Source organism: Pavona decussata, unplaced genomic scaffold (assembly GCF_977016875.1).
Source record: "Pavona decussata unplaced genomic scaffold, jaPavDecu1.1 SCAFFOLD_321, whole genome shotgun sequence".
Classification (NCBI taxonomy): domain Eukaryota; kingdom Metazoa; phylum Cnidaria; class Anthozoa; order Scleractinia; family Agariciidae; genus Pavona; species Pavona decussata.
This window is the reverse complement of record NW_028145711.1, coordinates 1,152,668-1,175,622: the sequence shown is the minus strand read 5'-3', so window position 1 is coordinate 1,175,622 and position 22,955 is coordinate 1,152,668. Positions and strand designations below refer to the sequence as shown.

At 38.7% G+C, this 22,955-nt stretch overlaps 1 protein-coding gene across 2 annotated transcripts in view; it reads right to left on the bottom strand.

Moving 5' to 3' along the window:
- The window catches only part of LOC146453946 (uncharacterized), a 74,616-nt gene continuing 51,661 nt past the window's right edge, over nt 1-22,955 (bottom strand). Inside the window, exons 41-53 of one of the 2 annotated variants that reach the window (XM_085096011.1) lie at nt 20,173-20,303; nt 17,273-17,452; nt 16,057-16,201; nt 14,243-14,400; nt 12,591-12,737; nt 10,991-11,135; nt 9,378-9,440; nt 8,904-9,013; nt 8,713-8,783; nt 8,010-8,167; nt 6,713-6,760; nt 5,720-5,962; nt 1-1,838 (exon numbers count right to left, since the gene is read on the bottom strand). In XM_085096011.1, coding sequence (XP_084952137.1) covers nt 1,783-1,838; nt 5,720-5,962; nt 6,713-6,760; nt 8,010-8,167; nt 8,713-8,783; nt 8,904-9,013; nt 9,378-9,440; nt 10,991-11,135; nt 12,591-12,737; nt 14,243-14,400; nt 16,057-16,201; nt 17,273-17,452; nt 20,173-20,303 — 1,655 coding nt within the window. In that variant the 3' untranslated portion in view covers nt 1-1,782. The remainder of the gene's footprint in view (nt 1,839-5,719; nt 5,963-6,712; nt 6,761-8,009; nt 8,168-8,712; nt 8,784-8,903; nt 9,014-9,377; nt 9,441-10,990; nt 11,136-12,590; nt 12,738-14,242; nt 14,401-16,056; nt 16,202-17,272; nt 17,453-20,172; nt 20,304-22,955) is intronic. The other variant, XM_085096012.1, reaches the window with a different exon arrangement.

Sequence of the window (22,955 nt, the reverse complement as noted above, 5' to 3'; positions counted from 1 at the left end):
TAAGATTAAAAATTCTTTATTTTCAGCAAATCTTTTAAGAGTATACTTTTGTAATATCTGTAAGTTTTTTTTTAGGATAGCTCTATTCAAAGCAAGAGCTACGCTTTCACGTGCTAGAATTATTGCTCGCCACAAATGCGAAGCACTTTAGAATGCTTTAATAAACCAACACAAAGGCGCGCTATTTACTGTTCAGCGACAAGCTATCAAGGAAAGAGACTATATGCCATCATAGGGATTTTTCTTTGCCACTGTTCAATTCTACGTGAGAAACGCCACAAGACTGTACCTTTAGACGGGCACCTATGTAAGATAGGCGTTTTCAGAGACACCTATTGGAATCAAACTCTTTTTCCAAGACAGACACCTCTCTAAAATAGACAGCACTCCTGTCAGACAAGCCTCTGTCTAAGACACCACCTAACCACACTAAGGAATTGTTTACATGGGGGGAAGGCAATATCCTAACACTAGGAAGAACCGAGTAGGTGAAAAAGCTGTTCGTTTGGTTTACATGCAGAAATTTCGGTCAAGGTGGTTATCAAGTGAAGAAGGAAAGCAACACGAAGTTCTCGCCTTTTAGCAGCTGAACGCCCGGCTGCCGCCATGTTTGGTTTTCTTGTCCCTAGTATTAAGACCTTCCGAGCGACGCTAGTTAACATGGTGCTAGAATCTTCCTCTTTCTCAACTAAGAAGATACTATCGCTAGAAAGATCCTAGCGCTAGGGCCAAGTACAACCTTTTGCATGTAAACTGAATAGAGAAAACATATGGCGCTAGGATGATCCGCCTTGAAGGATCTTCCTAGTGCAAGGATCTTCCTCCCTCCATGTAAACAGCTCCTTAGAGAGACAAGTGTTTGTTTCCAAACTAGAACAGGAATGAACAGAGTAGTCCCAAATAAAAGCGCCCTAAAGGGAGTAATGATTACACTCTAAAGAGTAATGCGCCAATCTCTTTGCCATTTTACAAATGACCAAGGTGGATTTTCTTCCACTAGTAATGGCAATAAAAAACATAATCCACACCGAGTATGGCTCTTCAATGCGCGCCTTCGTGTTGTCCTTACTAACAACACTATCAATATCATATTTAGAAAAATATAATTGGATTACCTTATTATCATTTCTTTAATGATTTAGTCTTACAGACAGTTAAAATTTCCTTTCAGCTTACGTATGTTAAGTCATATAAGCTATACTTTGAAAAACATTTAAAGTTTAACCTAAAAAACCTAATGGCCCTCTATAATGTCTTGGATCCACGAGTTACATATTCCTAGTAATACTTGGAATAAAAACTCAAGAAACTAGACCCAAAAATCAGTTATTTTTAATAACCATGGATTGGAGTTTGGTTTCACGCTTGGCAAGCCCTATAATTGGTTAAAAATGATGCAACACTCCGTCTTTTTTTCGACCAATCAGAAGATAAATAATCCTTCTAATGGATGCTAAAAGCAGTGCTGTAAATAAGGGTGTGGCACCCCCCCCCCCCCCCCCACTCCGAATTTCTTATGTGCTTCTACGACGAAAATTTTTTTCGGCTTTTTCCAACGTTAGTTCAGTCAATATGTCCATAATAATACAACCCATTTGTATTTAGAACGACGGAAGAGAGATAAGTCGGGAAATGCCTCGCCAAAAAAACGCTAAAAATCTGTCCGCCATTACTCGGTTCACATTAGAGAAGCCTGTGATACTTTATAAGTGGCCTTCACGCAAAGGTTGGCTCGTGACGTCATAAGCGCATCAGTTCATGAAGTTCGACTGTGCGAGTTAATCAGTCAAGAAGTGAAATAAAGATGTCGTTGTCGTCATCTTCTTCTTCCAGTTCTTCTGGAAGGGAAACAGAAGAAAATTAGCCAACCCTTTTCTCCGCTCCTGGCCATTTGCGAATCGTGTAGTGGCGGACAGCGAAAACCGAAAAACTATGTTTAAATAATCAGACTTCCCAAAGGAATTTTGAGATAAAAATGGGCATGGTACCTATTTTTACGTCTATTTTCAAAATCTGAATAGAAAGGGACATGCAAAATTTTCGTCGCAGTCGCACTTTAAGTACAAACAAATCTCACTAATGTCCATAGCCCTTCTACTAAAAAATGTGGTCGGATAAGAGAGTTAACAGCGACGTTAACAACAAATTCCATTGTTTGTTACTCCTGCTGAAATGTTAATTATTTCCTTTGTTTCGGGGTGGAGCGGGGAGGGTGTTTATTTCACCCATGAGCATGTTTACAGAGATGCTTATTGTGCTTGCTCTTTACGAAAAAGTGTTACAAACACAACAGTGCCAGGAACTAAGATCCCTCTGTCATGGTCTCCGAGCTAGAGGGGAAGGTGTAACTGGCCATTTTCGCGCTGCTTTGAGCCTAATTATGAAAGCGAGGCTAAGTGCTTTTTTATTCGTATGCAAAACAAAACTAATTTTCATATCAAAAGCTTTCCACTTAGCGTCGCTTTTATAACGAATTTCACAGCAGAAAAGGCCAGTAAGGTGGTCATACATGGCCTCTTTGTATGCAAAGGGCTAATAAATCTATAAGAATTTGCAGTAAACGCCAATGTTAACTCTTTCAAGCGACCGCAACCAACGTATAAGACGGTCTATGAACCATTAAATTGCTTTACATTTCTCTATAGTTTTTCACTTGCAGAAGTCATATTTAGCCTGACAAACTTCAAACAACATCCATGCACTGATTGGAGCTATGGTGTGCTACTAACAAGTTGAGGATGTGAAAAAGAAATTCAAAAAGAAAAATAAAACATCGCATTCGGAATTTCTTTATGCCGGGAATAGGTTTCCTAAGATAATGAATTTGATTACAGTGCTTGAAGGCTTTTCCCTCTTTACCCAAACATATCATCATAACTGAGTTTAATGCCCGTTACAGTGCTCTTAACATTTGCCAGGTAAATTTCTAATGCAAATACTACAAATTGACAAGAACGCTTTGCGTCAGAATATGTTTCCCTGTGATAAATTTATATCGAACATTTTATTATTTAAAAAGAGTACGTCTCGGATGGTCAATAGCATCTTAAACAGTCACTTTTGTTGAACCTGCAATTTGTCTTGTCGACTTTAATTTCGTTACATTACAAACGCGTTACGTTAAAAGTGAGTAACGCCAAGAGTGCGTTACATCACGAATGCGTTACATTAAGTGCGCGTTCCATAGTTTAACCACTCTCCATTTTAGCTCACTCTTTGCTCAATGAAGAAGTATTTTGACATTTTGTATTATTGCTTCTGCATTAGGAGGCACCGTCTTTAATAACTATTCTTTTTATTCAAATATATAAAAATTATTAGCAAAAATCGAACAATATTTTGTTCACCTTGATAATTTTTGTTTTAATTAGTCAAATAACAGTTTGAGTAAAACAACTTACAAAATTGCATATTTATGAATAAAAATGTTTTAAAAACATAATCCTGAAAACCTGACCAAATTTTGCTTATCTCGATGCAAACTTTTTTTTAATTAATAAGGTGACATTTTCAGTAAGGCAATCCGGCCCATTACACTATTTAATATCACTTTCAGAAACTTCCATCATTTAACACCATTTTCCAATTTTGCAATTTGTTAAATATAAAAGATACTCACCAAAGTATTATTCTAAAAAAGGAACCAATTGTCGAATCTGCGTCGCATAAAATGTAATTAGAGCCACACAAAGACTAGAAAAACCGCAATTCAAAAGAGCGGTTTTCAGTTGAATGCAGAAAGTAATTTGCGCTTGCTTTGGATTTTCGGATTCTGCGCTCTGTGATTGGTTAGCAAAACTTGCGCCCTTTCCAACCAATGAAAAGCCAAAACCAATCATGTTATGTTTGCGTCTGCTGTGATTGGCCAAAGTAATACTCCTTGTTTTGGTTAGGCAATCGATTGAAAATAAACTCTCGGCTGATAGACAAGTAATGCACTTCACTTCAAAAGATGAAAGCCTAAAAATAGGCCATTTCCGAGTTGCTTTGAACCTCATTATGAAAGCGAGGCCAAGAGCAAAGGTTTTGTTATGAAAATTAGTTTGTATTCATATGCAAACAAAACTAATTTTCATATGAAAAGTTTAGCACTTAGCCTCGCTTTCATAATGAGGTTCACAGCAACTCGGAAATGGCCTATTGAATTGAGTGAAGGATGGAGCCTCCTTTTGCTACTGCGCATTCGTTCTGCGCATCCCTGGTTCCTTTAGGACTCGATGCCTACTAATTGGTTTGTAACTTTGGGAAAAGACGATTTAGGTAAGTGTAATTGAAAACTAAAAAAAGAAAATTGGAGGTAAACAGGCATTTTTCAGAGATAATTGAGCTTTCATTCGGGAAACAAATTCCATATTGTTGCTTAATTACCTCTGAAAAATGCGTGGTTACCCCCAATTTTCCTTTTTGGATTTCAAATTCTCTGCTAAGACCTGCTTTTCCCACATAGTCATAAAGCGCGCAAAAATAGATCTGTATTGCGAGGCACCGTCCTTAAAACTTTAGCTTTAACTTTAACATGAAGCTTAAACTTCAACTGTAGTCGAAGCGAGCTAAATGAGACGTACTGATTAAGTCTAAATATATCTATGTTAAAAAAATGTTTCTTCTACGAGAAAATTACTATAAAGCTTTAATTCTAATGGTTTTTCCTCTGCCGTGATTTTAAAAAGGGGTAACTTTTGTTTTTTGTTGGTGTTTGTTTTATTTCTTTGTTTTTTTGCATTAAAACATATTCTCTTACAGTAATGCATCCAATCGTGTAGTCGAAGCGAGCTAAATGAGACGTACTGATTAAGCCTAAAAAATATATCTATGTCAAAAAGATGTTTCTACTAAGAGAAAATTACTATAAAGCTTTAATTCTAATGGTTTTTCCTCTGTCGTGATTTTAAAAAGGTGTAATTTTTGTTTTTTGTTGATGTTTGTTTTATTTCTTTGTTTTTTTCTGCATTAAAACATATTTTCTTACAGTAATGCAGCCCATCGTGTCATGCAAATGTATTTTAACCCCAGTTTGAATGTTACGGGAATTCTAATATGTCTAGTTTCAGTGAAGAATTGAGTAAAACCACGATTTGCAACGACGATTTTATGGTCGAAACTGTCGCGCAGAAAGTTGATGCCATATAACACGTGCGTGTGCAAGATTTTCTCCTCGTTTTGGGGGCCGATTAAAAACCTCGCAGCGCGCTGAAAATTGCCGTTGCAAAACGTCTCGTGTAACATCACCATTATTCTCAGTAGAAGCATCATGTTTATACTATCATTTCAAAATTGCCATCCTGTGTTATTAAATGACAATTCTTGATTCAAAATCGCCCACCAAAACCCATTATACCTTTTATTTTCGCGTGGATCAAGTTTCATATTTTGCGTGCATCGTACGTAACGCCTTCGCGTCTTTAAATCGTAAAAACGTATCCAGCGATTAGAAACCTACAGGTAACAGAAAATTTATTTCCGGTACTTGCTTTATTCCCGAGTACTTGATTTATTTACGAGCTGAAATCATTTCAATTTTCCCAATTTTTCCAAGTGACGAATATTTGCCCGCGATAGATTTAGCGGCCAACATTAAACGATTTTCGCGAATTCTTAGGCCTGCAAAAATGAAAGGCAATGAGTATGGTAGACCAGCTCGGGAATTTTTTATTCCATGGATTTCCTCGCATCCCAGTAACATTCCAAACCCATCTCCGCCCACCCCTCCCTGTCTAACCTTTAAACTCTTCTTCAAATTTCAAAGTAGGCTTGGAAGCCGCACCGTTATCAGTCTGCACCTGCTCCTTCTCGCTGGAGAAGTAAACTGGATTGTTAAACTGTTGATGGTCAAAGAGATGCTTGCCCCCCTTTCTTTTCCGATAGAACCACCCAGCAACTGCGCCTCCCGACAGAGCAATCACTATCAAGACAGCCAATGCGATGCCTGCTTTAGCACCTTTAGATAAACCGCTAGATTCTCCTGAAATAAGGAACAACAACAATACTTCACTCTAACGTCCAAAATGATTAAAACGGAAATGGAAAGGCAAACAGCAATTGCGAGTCTAGGCGAGTCAGTGCAGGAAGGATAACGGAATAGAAATTCCGGATGCCTGGATATCAACGATTAAAAAAGAAAAAAACAGTAGGAAACCGGAGAAACTGCGGACCGCAGAGGACACAGTTTTCTCCCAAAGAAGCGAGGCCCGAAATCCGCTTATCACAGCCGACCTTCGTGATATAAATATAGAACCGTGATCAATCGACCTTACCGCCTGATGAATACTAATAGCAAGCAGTCGAAACGTCGCGATCTACAACTTAAGTGACTACGCTGAGAGACAAACGATTATTTTATTTACTATATATAATTTTCCTTAGCTCCAGATGTCCAGGATAAAAACAGAATGCAACTTGAAATTACTAGCCCAATAATGGTTTGTTCGCAATTTGAGAAAATCTCTTTGGTGCAATGTTTTTAATTTTTATCTCGTTGGTGCTATTCCGCTGCTTATCATGAAGGTGGTGTTGTTTATTCTCAGTATTTTCCATGCACTAATTCTTCGCAAACCAATTTTCTCTGCTGACTTCAAACTAAACAATGCTCGTAAACACTTTGACACGAGAGAGAAGTTTACTTCCAAACCAACCGTTAGATATCACAGTTATTTTATCTCGGTTAATGCCCCTTCTAGGAAACAAAAAAATATCAAGACCCATGATAACTCACCTCCAGTGCGTGCTGCAGCAGTTCCCTGATCGGTATTTCCATTCCCTGCTAAAAGTTAACATAACAATAGAATTTTTTTTTTGTCAGAACCAATTCACGGTATTGAGTTTTGACCGAACCTGTACATAACCATTTAAATGAAAGTTACTTAGCAGTACGTTCCAATGGTGCTGTTTATAAAGGTCTAAAAAATCTGATGGTTCTAACGTTTGCGTGTTGTGGATGAAATCCTAAAGTGCTGCCCATTCAAACAAAAGCTACTGAGCATTGCTTTCTTGTGGTGTTGTTTATTAGCTGTCAGGAGCTGTTCAAGATGGTTCTAACGTTTCATTCCGAGAAAGAAAGACCCAAAAGGTGGAATAACCGGCCCAAACCATATAAGAATAAACGAATGTTTGGTTTATCAACAGAGTTGATAAATAAAGGTAGATTCGCCTCCGTAAAGGTATTCGAGACTCTAATCTCTTTACGGTGGCCAATTTACCTTTATTCCTCAACTTTGTTGTTAAACCAAACATTCGTTTCTACTCCCCACCGACACAGCACCACAGTTGCCAGAGATAAATAAGTTTCATTGATTTTATCCAATGAATGCTGAAATTTAATATTATTTTCGTTCCGAATCTACCAGATTTTGTTCTCAATACAGTCTTTTAAAGCGCTCAAATTCTTAACGACCGCCGTTACTCAATGCCGCTTTCACTCAAAGGCCACGTAATTAATTATTCCTCAGTCTCCCTGGTAATGCGAGCTTGGGCTGCCTGTGAATACAACATCTTTCTTGACGTATTTCATGACTGAGCTTACCATTCACCACCTTAAAGGAGCAGTATCATGGGAGATGTCATGATTTTGGGCAAATATTCACAAAATTTAAACTTTGAACACTGTGTTAATTAATTTCTAAATCGCTAATTTAAAGAAATATTAATAGTGATTCTACTGAGACGAAAGGTTGAAACAAAATATAGTACAACCGAGTTTTAGTGCGTTACGACAGCGAACATTGAAAACGTCGGCCTGACGTTTTCAAATTTGAAGTCATTTTTATTTTGGTCATCTGTCGGAGAAAATATCCGTGGATAGTTTCTTTGCATTCTGATAGTCTTTTAATGGAATTTTGGTCATTATATCTTGGCTGCTATCAAACGAATAGCGTCTTTTCGATTTTCAATGTGGTACTAAAAATAGTGTGATACTGTCCCTTTGAGTTCTTTTCCATTTACTACAATATCAACGTTGTTATTTCAGTGATAACAAAAACGCAATATTCTAATATGGATACATCTGTACCTACCTGATTTTGTAACATTTAGTGAGTCTGGATCAACTGCTAATTCTCCCAAACTTCCAGTTCTCACAGCCTTTACCAGATTACTTGTAACGCTTGCACCAAGATCATCTGCTATGTCACGTGTGAACGTCAAATTGAACAACACTATAACACTCCCACGCCTAAAAGAGGATAGACATTGAAACGATAACCACTGACTACATTGTTTTAATCTTCGAGTGCCAATAGTGACAGGAATCTGTTTACCCCTTAATCGAACAAACAGGTAATGAGAATAAAGGTAATGATCACCTGAGTTGAAATGTGTTGATATTTTAAACGGAATTTCTCAATTTTTCTTTACAGGAAAGGCCTTCTCAAACATTTCGTTTGAATGGTCACGATTACGAACGCGCGATACGTTTGACCGCTATGGAGCATAAACTAGTCGTGATGTAAAGGAACATTCTGATTGATTACCAAAGCAGTCTGATTTTTCCTAGACGGTATGGTAAGATGGACCGCCACGAATGGATTCCAAACGCAGACTGTTTATCAAAAGAATATTCGAAAATCGCTTGAAAAAATATCTTTGTCATAAGCTTTCGTCTTGAGGCGCGAGCGCTTGCCAGTTAAGATATCTTTTGCTATCGGAAATTTAGTAAAACAGACAGCAACAACTTGCAATAAACCAACTTTGCTTTTTTAATCTTCTAACCAAACTTACCTAAATCCGGTTACTGTGACAGTCCGAAATGCCAGTGACGCTTCATCAACGCCGGAATACAGTTGGGTTATCTGATAAAAAGAGAAAGTAACACAGACATTCATTCCTGACCACAGGGCTAGTCATCTCCAAAGTATTTGCCGGCATCCTTTACAGGGTCCGGGCATAAAGATATCTGGTTAAATACTTACTGATGTTTCCACTTTTGCTTTAAGAACCTTGAAGGCAGCGCTCTTGGGATTTTTGTAGTCATCAGTCCATTCTTCTTTCGCAAGTCTCACAGATCCTGTATACACTACATCTGAAAAAGAAAACTGATTCACCTAACCATTCGTCTTCACTGTTGGGAGTGATTTTGAGGTGGCCTGTGATGGACAACAACTTTACTGCGCCGCTATTTATTATGCTATGCTACCCAAGGATGATCAGTAACTTTCAACTTTGTTTATGAATCGTTAAGTGTGACCATTAAAATGAAGGCTGCTAAGCAGTACTTTCCTATGGTGCTGTTTAAAATGCTGCACAACGGGGTTGGAACTTTTGAGTCAGGGGGACTGTATTCAAATTAGTACGAGACTATGCACATTTAACTTATTGAAGAATAAGAGCAACCTTCTGTAAACACGAAATTGCCACTACAACTACCAGATAAATCTGATGGTTACCTTTCGGAGGTGAAGGACTTCCTGAAGGAGAAAGGGTGCCTGGAATGGATGTGGGTCGCACATCTGAAAATCAACAAAGGACAATAAATTGAAGTTACCCTTGTACGTGAGGGTGGTCGTCCAAAATTAAAGCACCCCAAAGTTAAATTATAATGGTCAGCAATTTGAGTGGAAACTTTTCCTGATTTTGTTTAATTAAGAATTGGTTCATGCTTAGTGTGCGTATATCGAGTTATGGATGCATGCGGGAGGTTGGAGAGCACGAGAGAAGCGTAAGAGTTGCTCGAGGCGTAGCTTCTTGAGTGCTCTCCAAACTTCCCAAGTGCATCCATAACTCGATATACGCACAGCTAAAAGCATGAACCAATTCTTTTATAACATGGTGAAAATAAAGTAAATGATTCCTAGAAAACAGGTTTTGTTCCTGATTAATAACAATACTAGTTCTCCAAATGTGCTGTACAAAAACACAAAGGTGAAAGTGGTTTCTCATATCGGTTTAATCTTAAGGGTTCACTAAACTTGACAAGCTCTTATAAATATACATTTTTTTGGTGTTGTCTCTCTGTACAAAGTTTTTTGTAACATAGCGCGCGCATGCTTCCCCATCTGATTTGCACACGTCATCTGATGGACGCACGGCCGTGCGCATGTTTGGAAATGGGAATAGGAATTAGGAATTAGGAATTAGATTAGGAAGCACGCGCGCTATGTTATAAAAGTCTGTATATGTAGTTGTATACCGCAGTTCCATTATATTACCTAAAAACGGTAAAACAAAAATCAATGCTTGGAGCGTATGCAACAAATCCCTAGAGATTCAAATAACAATGGAATGGCGGCCATGTTGGTGTCCATAAAAAAGGGTAGGCACCTTATGGTGTTTACACAATGTAGTATTCTTAACTGTGATAGTCCTGACGTAGACGAGACCAGGGGTAAGTTGCATAAAATTTAACGTTGGGCGTAGCTGCTAACGCCAGGCTTCATGCCAGTCACATTCAGTATTTTAACGTCTAACAATAGCATTTACGCCTGCCGTTAAGTTTTACGCAACTGACCCCAGAAGCCCATTTGTTAGGTAGACAACGGTTTGAGAAGCTATTTAGACGTTCTAAAGAGCGCTTCATTTGATTTACAAACACCTCGAAGTTGGTTTCACAAAACTAGGCTGCGCCTCGTTTTTTCAACTCATTTCTCCGTGTTTGAAAATCAGTTCTCAAACTCATTAATAATTCATCAAGGGAAAACAAAGAAAATCACTACCGTGACCGTGGTTTGGATATGTGATCCTAATTACCATAAACTTTTGCCAACTTTAGCCTTGAATTTCTCCAAGAATTATTGATCATTTGAGAAGCCATATGAAACACTCGAAAGTGTGTTTCATCAGATATCCAAACACCTCGACGTCGTTTAAAAAAACTCGGCTGCGCCTCGTTTTTTCAACCTACTTCTCAGTGTTTGGATATCTGATGAAACACTCTTCCTCGTGTTTGATATATTACATGAAACCCTCCCTCTCGTGTTTGATATGTTACATGAAAAAGCCTTTAAAATCGAGTAACGTTGATGAAAGCAATGTTGTGTTATATATGTCTAGCCATACTTACTAGTTCTACAGCCAAATAATTCCAAACGAAGGCACGGTCGAATATTCCAGCTAATGGGAACAATTCTAAAATAGCGTCCGCGTAGGGTAAAGGAAGCAAATGTGTTCGACACCACTGTTGAGTTATCAATGTTGGCTAAAAAGACCTGAAAATATAAAAACACTTATCAGCATTAAAACTGTTTAAACCTTTAACCCCTAATATCAAAGAACATATTCTCCTGTTTTGTCTCCATACTTTTCTTATAAAAGTACTGGGGAGAAGTTATTAAAATATCAAGAAAATTCACCTTGGGTGATCATATCCTTAATTTTTATGACCTCAGGGGCTAAAGAAGAACTGATATTACAAGGAGAAATTTGATGCTGATCACTGTTAGGGCTTAAAGGGTTAAGGACAGTGCCTCCTAATACAGAGGTATTTTGCGCAGTTTATAGCTATGCTGGAAAAACAGATCTTAGTCAGGTCTATTGAAAAACCAAAAAGAGAATTAGGTGTAACCAATAATTCTCCAAAGCTGTATAATACATAACAATTTATGGCATTTTCTCCAAATTCAAACTTAATTATCTCTGAAAAAAGCAAGGTTACTCCTTAGTTTTTTTCTTTTTGGATTCCAACAACCGTTGCTCACTAAAAACCTGTTTTAGTTGAGACCATATCAAGATGCGCAAAACGCATGCGCAGTAGAAAAAGGAGGTACCGATGTGTCGGAGGTACCTTCCTTACGTTTGAGCAATAGCAAGTGGTTCACGAACTACGTGAGTGACACCTCAAAAATATTCAAGCTTGAGACGAGCTGCTTCGAAAGTCCTATTTGAAACTTTACAAGACATCATCAAACAGAAACCAAGGTATTATTTCTTTGTATTAAAGAACAAGCAACAGAGCTACTTGCTGTTGGCGTGACATTTTTAAATAAGTCTTATTAGAGAAGCATATTAGAGTTCAGCAATAAATTCGCCACACTGCATTCACCAAATAAGTAAAATTTTGTAGAGATCTGATTTAAACTTACTCTGCTAGCAGAGGTTTCTTGCTGGCAAGTCTTTTGGCATGTACAAATAAAAAATTTTGTACGAATAAAAAATTGATGTTAATGATTCTTAGCCAACGATCTAAAACGTACCGTTGCTAATTTGTAACAATAGACAGATTTGGAATTACGTTAACGCCAAACGGTAAACGGGAGAAATGGCCACGTGACCATGTTTATCCTACATTTGCCGCTCGCTGTTTTCAGTTTCTCGGTATAATTGAGAAGTTTTGCGTCAGCATCAAAATCGAGAATTATTTTTCACTATTCTCGTCTATGTACTAATGAGTTCAAGAAAACATAACCTGCGTCGCTAGCGGTTTTGTTGGGGTTTGGTGGCCGGCGGCGGAACCGCAAAATACGAGCGGTAAAGCCGAGAAGAGAATGAGGTCGTCCCCATTCTTCTCGCGGCTTTGCCGCTCGTTTTTCCCGGCTCTGCCGCCGGCCATTAAACCCCAACAAAACCGCCAGCTACGCAGGGTCAGAAAACAGAAACGTGAGTCTCACATTTGCCGTAGACGTGATGCTAAATCTCTATTGAGGATTCAAGAATGTATAACCCACCTTAGGTTTGTCAGATTGTAGCATTGGTTTCCATGGAAGGCTTGCATCATCTCTTGTGCTCACGGTGTATGATTTGATGAATCCTTTACCGTCTTTAGCGCCCTGGATAGATGCTTTACGGATTTTCATAATTGTGCCCAGATCAACCTTAATAACAGAGAGATAAAACAGTGGCTTTTGAGGAACATGGAGACAATGTACGCGATAATATGGAATAAGCAAATGGGAAAACAAACAAACTATTCATGTTTAGTTCAAAGTATTTTACTTCAGTGGGGTAACCATGAAAAGACAGTTTTCCGATAGAGATGGCGAGAGATTTGGATGATGACCGAAAATGAACCAATCAACAATGACGTTTATGCATGACGGTCCAGTGCGACACAACTTGAGTTTCCGTCAAGCGTTTAAATAAAGGAAATAATCAGGCGAGTTAAAGACGAGTTTGTCGATAGGTATTGGTAACAGTAGGGACTTCGCTTCCTACAATTCTGGAAGCATCTGGGCGTGTTGATGACGCTCTTTGGTTGTTGGAAGATTTCTCTGTCAAGTCTCTTCTCAATCCATGCCGCCCCGTGTACTCAGTTTACCGTATGTAATGCCCAGCATGCTACGCTAGATGGGAACTTCACTTTATAAGACCATAGTTAATTGAGGGGCTGGTTATGAAACCTTGCCATGAAAACAATGGTGTTGCAATTTATGTCGGAAGGGCCGCGACCGTGCACAATCCTTTGTTTTAATGTTCACACTACAGTTGAATATCTTAACAGGAACGTTTCAGTCTTAGGTTCGATTCCTGATAGGAGCACTCGGATTTCCTTTTTCCAAGTATGCCTGTGCCATTCACTGAATAATATATCATTCTCAGGAACGTTTCTTTTGGCCAATTGCTCCAACACATTTCAAAACCCATTGTGGTCTGTGCACGGTCAAGGCCAAAAACTGATAACAAAAACATATAACAGAGAAGTTTGTCAGGCTTCATAACCATTGCCTTTTATTAACTATGATACGACAATTAGAATTTGGAACTCTTTTTCTCTCCCAGAAGCAGTTGTCAGAAATACTTCGGTTCCTCAGATGGACCTCGGACCTTCAAGAAGCGAGCACACAGACATCTTCTACCTTCTATTTTATAACTATTTCCTGGTATTCGCGTGTATTTGTTTCTTTATTTTCATGTTATTCTAAGCAGCAGTAAACCTGTATATAGCTTGGTTGACTGCTTTTAGCAAGAAGCTAAGCCTTTGTTCACCATTGCACTGCATATGTATAAAAAGACGTGATGTTAAAATACAGCCACTAGCACACGTCCTATACCTTCAAACACTCAATTAATAATTCACAAGCCCATTGACCTATCAAATGGTCGATAATACATCACGTGCAGTGACTTTATGTCGATAAACCTCCTCCTCATTAGTACTCAGTGTTTTTCTCGTATGCTTATTTCCAACGTTCACAAAAGCATCATTGTTATGAGCTCTATTGACACACGCTTTTCCAGGAATGTTTTTGAAGCCGTTCAAAAAAGTCGCAGCACGTGTTTTATCGGGTCTAAAACCACTCGGTTTAACCGTTACATAAAGCACCCTCAAAATATGTTTCTTTTATATAAATTTTTCTTTTAGTTCTAAATATATACGTACTGTAAAGAACATCTCCTTATCGCCATCAGAAGCACACCATCCAGTCGCTCCATTTAAACGTCCTTCACTGGCCGCGTGAGCCTGGTTCAGAAAGGAGCTCGCTGACAATGCTGAGTCCTCAATGACTCCCTGGCTTAACCCAAACGCAGTATCACAACCTACAAACAAGGAAAACAACAAAAAAGAGCGGGGTGTGTGAGGGATTCTACTCTGGTCCGTTCACATTAATTCATTCAGACAGGTGGGGTTGGAAAGAATGGTGAGTGCCACATGTACAAAAGGGTGGGGGTCTGGTTTAATTTGTTATGAAATAGCATGTAATTTATAAGAAAGAAATAAAACGGGGATAAAATTTGTTGCACACATTAGACATTCCGTCACCGCGCCGGAACACTACGGACCAGTTATTTAAACAAAGTCTAACTTAGGCCGCGGCTTAAGACAATCAGTGGGCCTCCAAATCTGTTTATAAGTGTGTTATTTTAAGTTGATAAATTGTTTCTAGTCTGGGATTCTTGTTACCGTCAGCAGCAGCCAATGTTTAGATACGATTTGTGGCAAAATTGAAAACAGCTTAGAACGTGGTTTTGTTAAACACTGTCCAAACTATCTTTTAATAACTGACCCTACGAGTTCTCAGCTGACTGTTTTGGTGTCCATCTATAAGTTATAAACCTCACATTTCAGTTTTTAATCATCTTAAAATCCAAACTTTTCTCAAATTTTCCAAAATTTATCTACCCCCCCCCCCCCCCCCATTTTTTTTCTTTATGAACACCCCAAAATTACCAAAAACAATTCTGAAAGGCTGATCTGGCCCCGCATTATGACCCTGTTGAGGCATTTTTGGATGGCTTGAAACCGGGAAGAGGTAATAACGATACGAGGTAGACAAGCTCAAAAAATCATAGAATTCTTCACAGGTCCACACACCACCCCTCCTTAAAAGGAGTATGTCAGTTGAGGCACATACGCAGTAGAGTCCGGTTGAGACTAATTTGCATACAACTCGTCGCGGGATTTTTGGTTTTCCGCGACTGCAAAATATTTCAAAAATATCGCAACAGCTTATGTAATTACTAAAGAACGTTTGTAAATAAAAAATTCAGCTAACGTTCCGAAGGTGAACGCGATTCAAACAGATGAAAACAGCTTCCTAAACTCTCCGACGGTATTTGAAAAAGTTGGGCCAACTATTTCAATGTGCTTCTCATCAACACGCGCATGCCCCTGGGGTGACATAGTCCCTTTAATACTAACGTTCAATCTCACGCCATTTTAACATATATATTCACATATTGATCATGGCTATGCGTAACAATTACCGCTACGTTACTTTGGTGACTTTGTTGAGTACCCAAGTGGTCCAAGAGCGAAAGCACAATTTCAAAATCAGATTTAAACGTCTATTTTGCCCACAGTTTAATTTATGAACTGCTAACATTGCAAAAGCCCTTCCGAAGCGTTGTTACGTTGTAAGTTTGAATCAGAACTACTTCAAAGTTTGTACATCATTTCATTTCATAAGATATATGTGTATAAGGAATGAATGTGTAGTCGTTACGGTGATGATAGCAATCCAAGTCTGCCGGAATGCTACGCTAAAAAGTCCACGCCTGCTCAACGAAGACTCGTTCAATTTTTTTTATGCTTCTCTCGCAAATGTCGCAATATCCTGAATATCCGCGCTCCTTACTGCGACGGGAATTCATTTACCCTACAATTGATAAATCATTTCTTCCATAGCAGAGCTTTTTCTCGGCGACGATCAGCTTTGCAAACAGAACACAAAAAACAAAAGCAGAAAAACTCACCATCTTCACAACCGAAGACTTCCAGACGTAAACAAGCCCCGCCCGCTGACCAAGACTGCAGCTTTACGCGTAGGTTACGCGTTATGATTGGCCCGGCCAGTCGGTGCGTCATTGGACTGACAGAGTCTTGGTTACCACGGAAATGCTAGAAAATAGATCCATTAAAAAAATGAAATAATGAAAGTCTTCCTTTTTGACATATTATAAACTGCTAATACACTTGATAAAATCAAGTGTGTCAGCCCACTGAAATAACGTGCGTAAAACGGACGATGGAAATTTGTTGGACTAGCGAAAGGAGTTACCAGGGGAAACCTGTGGATGGAATATGTGTGCTAGTGTGATCCAAGCGTTCGCTTGTATTTGTTTTAACACGCCGTGTGATTAGTTAAGGAAACCGGCACCACAATTAGAGTTAAAACCAAGCTGAACACCGATCGTGACTTGCTCGCACGAGTTTACCCATCCTTGCCGATTTACTTGCTTATGCTTCGAATTCTGATTGTTGCTTATGTTTGTTGTGGCTTGTTTAATACAGTGATGTATCACCACACTTACAGTGAAACCTCTTCTTACAGACAGCTATATAAAACGGACACCTCTCTATCGCGGACAGTTCACTTGGTCCCTGAAAGACCAATTCCACCTCCACTTCCACCTCTGTAATACGGAAACTTAATCCTGTCTCCTAGGTGTCTGTGCTTAAAGAGACACTGTCATGTAGATTTTTCTGTACGTTGGACAAAACTGCTGAAATATTTGACTAAGAACCTCTTTTCTAACATGAACTTACTCTTAGAGCACCGGGAAGAAATATGAAATGATTTCTCCAAGGAAGAATAAACTAGTAATCAAGTTTTAGCCATTTTTCCAAAATATTCAGAACCAACAAATTTTTTCAAGTTGCAATCCATGTCCATCCAAGCAACCCGCAGCCAAAGATGAATGATACTAGTCTCTGTGCAGTTGTTGGGTTATAGTTAACAAAACTGAACAATTATTTCAACGTTTACTTCGATATAAATATATTTTTTGGCTATTCAAAGTGACACTAAAAAAAGGTGACACTGCCCCTTTAAAGAGGTTCGACTGTAATTAAAAAACACTCGAAAGCCGAGAAAAACAAAGAAAACGGAATTAATTTCAAAAACAAATGGAAAACCGCTCTATATTGTTGTTTATTTTACTATTTAAGAATCAGAAATAACATACTAACCCTAACTTTCCCTCCTTCTTTGTAGTCTGACCAGGCGGTGACGTCAGCCACATCTGTGGACGCCAGCCGGTATACTTTGACATAACCTGATCCTTGCCCCCCTCCCCAGGTGGTAATTTTTGTAATTTTCGTATCCAGACTGGGGAACGAAATCTGAAACCAGGGCTGAGTATCAGATGCCTGGGGAGAAAGATAACAAGACATTATTTTCCTACTATTTTATTTTCTCATTATTAGCTGTTACGCAGTCATGATTTCACCCAAAAAAGAATGGGGTACCACAATTTCCTTGAAACTTCAAATCAAATGTTGCACCATTCCGAATTACCACCATTGATTAGGGAAGAGCTGTGTGATGAAGGAGATAGTGGACGATAATTGTCAAGAAAGAGACACACCTTTTGTAATACAAATGTCTCAACACCCTGGACACTTGTTACAAGACAAGTCTACCGCTTTCATTATTTTTCCTTGTCTAATCTGTGCGTTTGTTCCAAATAATTCAGCTGTCGGATGGGATCCTAAAAACTATTTGTTATCCAAATTTTCTATCGACAATCAAGAACAAAAGGGTTCTGACAAATTTGAATTTATGCCGTGCTTCCCTACGCACGCGAGCAGCACGGTAAGCGCGAACGAAACATCTCCGTTCCACGACCCCCACCACCTTAGAATGTTTAGCCCGTGTAAGAAAAGTGCCTTGTGGACTTCAACATTGTATGGGGGGAGGTTGTGGTAGAGTAAAATGCGTTGTAAAGCGACAACATGGCTTCTTTCGTCGGGTCACACTAAATTAGCAGTTACTAGGATAGCGTGCTTTGTAGCATTTTTCCCAAGCCCTTCCGTCCTTGATTGTAGGAGACATGACTAGTAACTTAAAGGCAAGTGACACGCCATTTTAAAGAATCCCTAAAAAAGGAAAGTTATTTGATATACTTGAAACTGTAGACTCCTATATTGAAGTGGAAACGATAATTGACCAAATGAAAAACACATCATTCATGTCTTTCTCTTTTACTAGTATAATTTGATTCTCTTTTTCCCACTTCATCTCTTTTCTATTGTTATATTAATGATAACAAAATTACATATAATTTACTTTAATTTTGTTGCATAGCCTTATCTAAATCTGCGTTATTATGTAAAGTTAAGTTTTTCCGTTTTCCAGTATGTTTGTAATTTTTTGTAATTTTTTTTTTCAATTATGTTCTCGTGCTCGTCTTGTCCCGCCTCGACTAGCTTTGTGGCTATTTGCGTTATACAGGGCCCCCGTTGATACCAGTCCTGCGACTGAAGGGATAACCCTGTTTACATATGAATTATTATTATTATTATTATTATTATTATTATTATTATTATTATTATTATTATTATTATTATTACAAGCCCCTTAAATCATCCGAATTTGTAAATAAATTGTTGTTGTTGTTACCTTTTAAGCCCCACTATCAAAATGCATATTCTCTCCACTGTACTCAAAACATTTCTTATGACACTAGTTTGGAGATTTTGTCTCAGCCTCAAGAAATTGCATCTTTAGTGATCACCTCCTTCTTTCTCATTACTCACATACTTAATCAAGTAGTGGTGGTGTAAGGAGAAATCGAATGCTGATCACTCCTGGGGCTTAGGGGCTAAAGACCGTTCTACGCAACCCTAAAGGGGAAGTATCACGTAAATTTGCTGTCATTTCAAAAACCCAAAAATGTTTGTCTGTCAGCAGAAACAAAGCAATAATTGTAAAGTTTGTTATAAATTATCACCCCAGCGCAATAAAACTGTTGATTAGGGCCAGAGACAGAGTAGGTCGGTATGGATTGAAACTTAGGCTAATGATTTTCAAGTTCTCGCATTTTTGTTTCCAAAATGCGCTAGAACAGATCACGAGTTGTTCCTTTCAAGAATTGAGTTGATTTCTTTCCTCTCGTCATTCGAGAATTATTTGGCAGCTGACTGAAGGTCTTATTTCATCATTTTTAACAAAAGATACCAAAAACCCCATGATACTTTCCCTTTAAAATACAACGTAAACAAGCGTAAATTTTACCTTTAGTCAAAAGCGATTTCGATTTAATGATTTATTGATACACATCGAGGACGATCTAGTAGTTGTCACTTGAAGATAATAAAATAGACTTGTATACTAAATTATCCTCTCCCTGAGAGGAGCTTTTAAGGGACAATGAAACCATAGTTTATAAAAGGCAATGGTTATAAAGCCACACAAACTTCTTTGTTATGTGCCTTTGTTGGTATTTTTGCCCTTGATAGTGCAAAAACCACAAAATGTAAATGTAATTTCTTGTAAATGTAATTTACTTACCCACGAAGCACCAAAGAGCTCTCGGAGCTCTCGAAAGGTGTCCGTGCGTTCCAGGTCGAACTGGAATTTGGAAATGTTGGTTTTTGCAGAGGGAGGAAAACCGGAGAACCCGGAGAAAAACCCTCAGAGCAAGGATGAGAACCAACAACAAACTCAACCCACATATGACGCCGAGACCGGGAATCGAACCCGGGCCACATTGGTGGGAGGCGAGTGCTCTCAACACTGCGCCATCCCTTCTCCCCCAACAGATATTGAAATGTATTGGAGCAATTGACCAACAGAAACATTCCAGTGGAGACATTCAGCTGCAGCGTGAACATTAAAACAAAGGATTGTGCTCGATCGCGTCCCGTCCAACATAAATCGTAGCACATTTGTTATCAACGATAAGATGGCAATGTTTCATACCAAGCAACCCATTGTAGCCTCCATCTACTACACCAATGTGCCTCCAAAAGACACGCAGATTAAAGCGAACTTTAATTTTCTGCAAATCTGAATTTTTCATCCTGTTATTGAACAGTCTCGTTAGCTTTAGGTATGGGAACCGGAATTACAAGTAAAATTTTCTTACCTTAGCACACCAGCCTACACTGCTTGAAGGGCGAGCGTTGGTAACCTTGTGTGCGTTGTCACTTGAAGATGAGGCTGAGAGAGAGCTATCCTTTATGGCACCTGACTGCATTCCAAGAGGCGTCTCACAAGCTACAAAAACGGTGATTTACATAAAGGTCACATCCAAAATGGTTGTTATTAGAATGGACACTCCAAGACAAGGTTGGACACCTTATGATTTGTACACAACAGAAATCTTATTTCAAATTTTACTGGTAAAATAATTTAAAATCAAATAAGTGTACGCCTCGAACCCGAGTCATTTGTTTAATATCTCCTATCCATATCCACTACACAAACGAGGGCTAGCTGACAAAAATAGTATCTAAAACTTACTTCAAGTCATCGCAACATATATGACAGCTAACCGTTCAAACCAGCGCTTAGGCGTAAATAGTGTAGATCAGTGCTTAACCACAAAACGCTGTTCTCTGCTTAAATGGAGCTCTATTCTCTCAGTTCTCTGCCTAACAAATGGTCTTCTGTTCTCATCAAAGACAGGACGATCACGATTAAGAATGCTACATTGTGTAAACACCATAAGGTGCCCAGCTTTGTTTTGGAGTACAGTGGAACCTCGATTTAACGAACCTCTATTTAACGAAGTCCTAGATATAACGAGCGATATTCTATGTCCGGGCAAAAGTTACAGTAAAATGTATGGAAGACAACCTCGATATAACGAACCTCGATATAACAAACATAATCCGGAAGTCCAAACGTAAAATCTACCTCGATATAACGAACATAACCCGGAAGCCTAAACGTAAAATCTACCTCAATATAACGAATTACAATGTCAACACGCGACAGAAGATAAACGCTAAACAGATCAACAGTCAATAAATCCTTTAATTCCCTCTGGTAAAGAGACAGCAACCTGTCAGTCAACGGCTTATTATATATAATAGATATTGGCACTATAGTATTTCGACATCAATTAACTTCTGCTCTATCTTCTTTGTCTTTTATTAGTTCTATTAACTTATTCACTTTCGAAGGCTTCTTGTGATAAATCGAATACGTAACCCTAATTTCTAGTCCAATTTCCTTGTTTCTCCGTTTGCCAGTCTCTTCCACTGAGATTTGTCCCCCGTGTTTTAAAAACAAAGGTACAGACATTAAAGCAAAGACATTAAATCTTTGAAATCCGGAAATGTTGGGTAGTGCAACATAACAACACTAAAGCCCGTTTCCTTGTTTACTCAGACAATTTTCTGTATAACCTCTATGTTGGAACATTTTTAAATCGCTACTCTGAAAGTGTCGTTTTTTTGTAAACAAAAGTTGCGCGTCTGCTCAAAAGTGAAAATTATTGCTACTTAAAGCCACCATGCTCAATGAATTGCATCTCAAAACACGGCACTTCTGGGTAACGAAAATTGCATTGAATTGTGTGACAGAAGTCGCCTGTGTTACCAATCAATCATTAACTATGACCTCGATATAACGAACATTTTGGTCGTTTCCTCCCAAGTTCGTTATATCGAACCCTCGATTTAACGAACAAATTTGGCCGGTCCCCAGCGACTTCGTTAAATCGAGGTTCCACTGTATCCATTTCTATCAACAACTCATCCTTAATGTGTGTTTACAACACAACTACAGCAAAGATGCGTAGTCACAAGATATTAAACACCAGCATTTACATTAAAATTACATCAAAAGGCAGCAATCGTGTTACCCTGAATCACAACTAAAACGAGAGTTTTCAGAATAAAGTAATTTACTTCTCACTGACAACAGTGCCACTTGATCACCCAGGTTTGGGGCGGGGGGAGGCGGGTACTCAGGTATTTTCCTTACGGTGAGGAGAGAAGGGTTTACAATTAGCGATGGAGACTTTTTGGGGGTTAGACATTTTCTGCTGGCGTTTTTGGGCGAAAAACGTTTGGTAGAGACTTTCTGGGGGTTTATGCCGGGAGGATGCCGTGGATTTTTAACGCCTAAAGTCTAGTTGCTGCTCGTACAGGGCAGCCATCCTATTTCTGTACTGAGACTTGACTTTCAGATTTCTGGTAAGTTGTTTGTTAACAGTACCCACGCCCCTCTATGACTGACGTCCCCGATAGACTTAGACTTCGAGTAGTCTTTCTTTTGCTCGAAAATCCACGGGGAGGAACGCAAAAAAATTGAGCAAGCACGGAATCCGGCGGATCAAACAGTCGTAAACTTGAGAATGATGTATTAATCAGTAAATGACACAGGCATACTCGGAAAAAAATCCGAGTGCTCCTATCAGGAGTCGAACCTAAGACCTTCTGATTATTAGTTCAAAGAGGCAAATGAAGCAAGTAAATTACCCACCGAGGAGAAAACAAATAATAACTTAATCAACAAGGCAAATGAAACAACAATACTACAATATATCTTACACTTCCAGATTATCTACCTTACCACTCCCTAACAATTTTATCCACTATTTAGTTTATATTGAAGCCAAAACCATTCTTAAGCAATTCATGTAAGGTTCCTTCATGTGACATCACTTCACTTCCATTCTGGAACCTCTAGTGTGGATAGCTCTAAATCTCGTAATTTGGCTGTAATTTTACGATTATCAGTACCATAGGATGAGAGAAACTACCATGCATACGCGTTTGTCTTCATATGTTTTTTTCTACCTTGTTTGTTTGTTTTGTTGTTGTTTTTTTCGGTAGAGGTGAGCCATAGCTCAGCAGGTAAGGTTATCAATAAAACCCATACCACATTGCGGTCTTGTCGCGTAGGTCTTCCGACAAT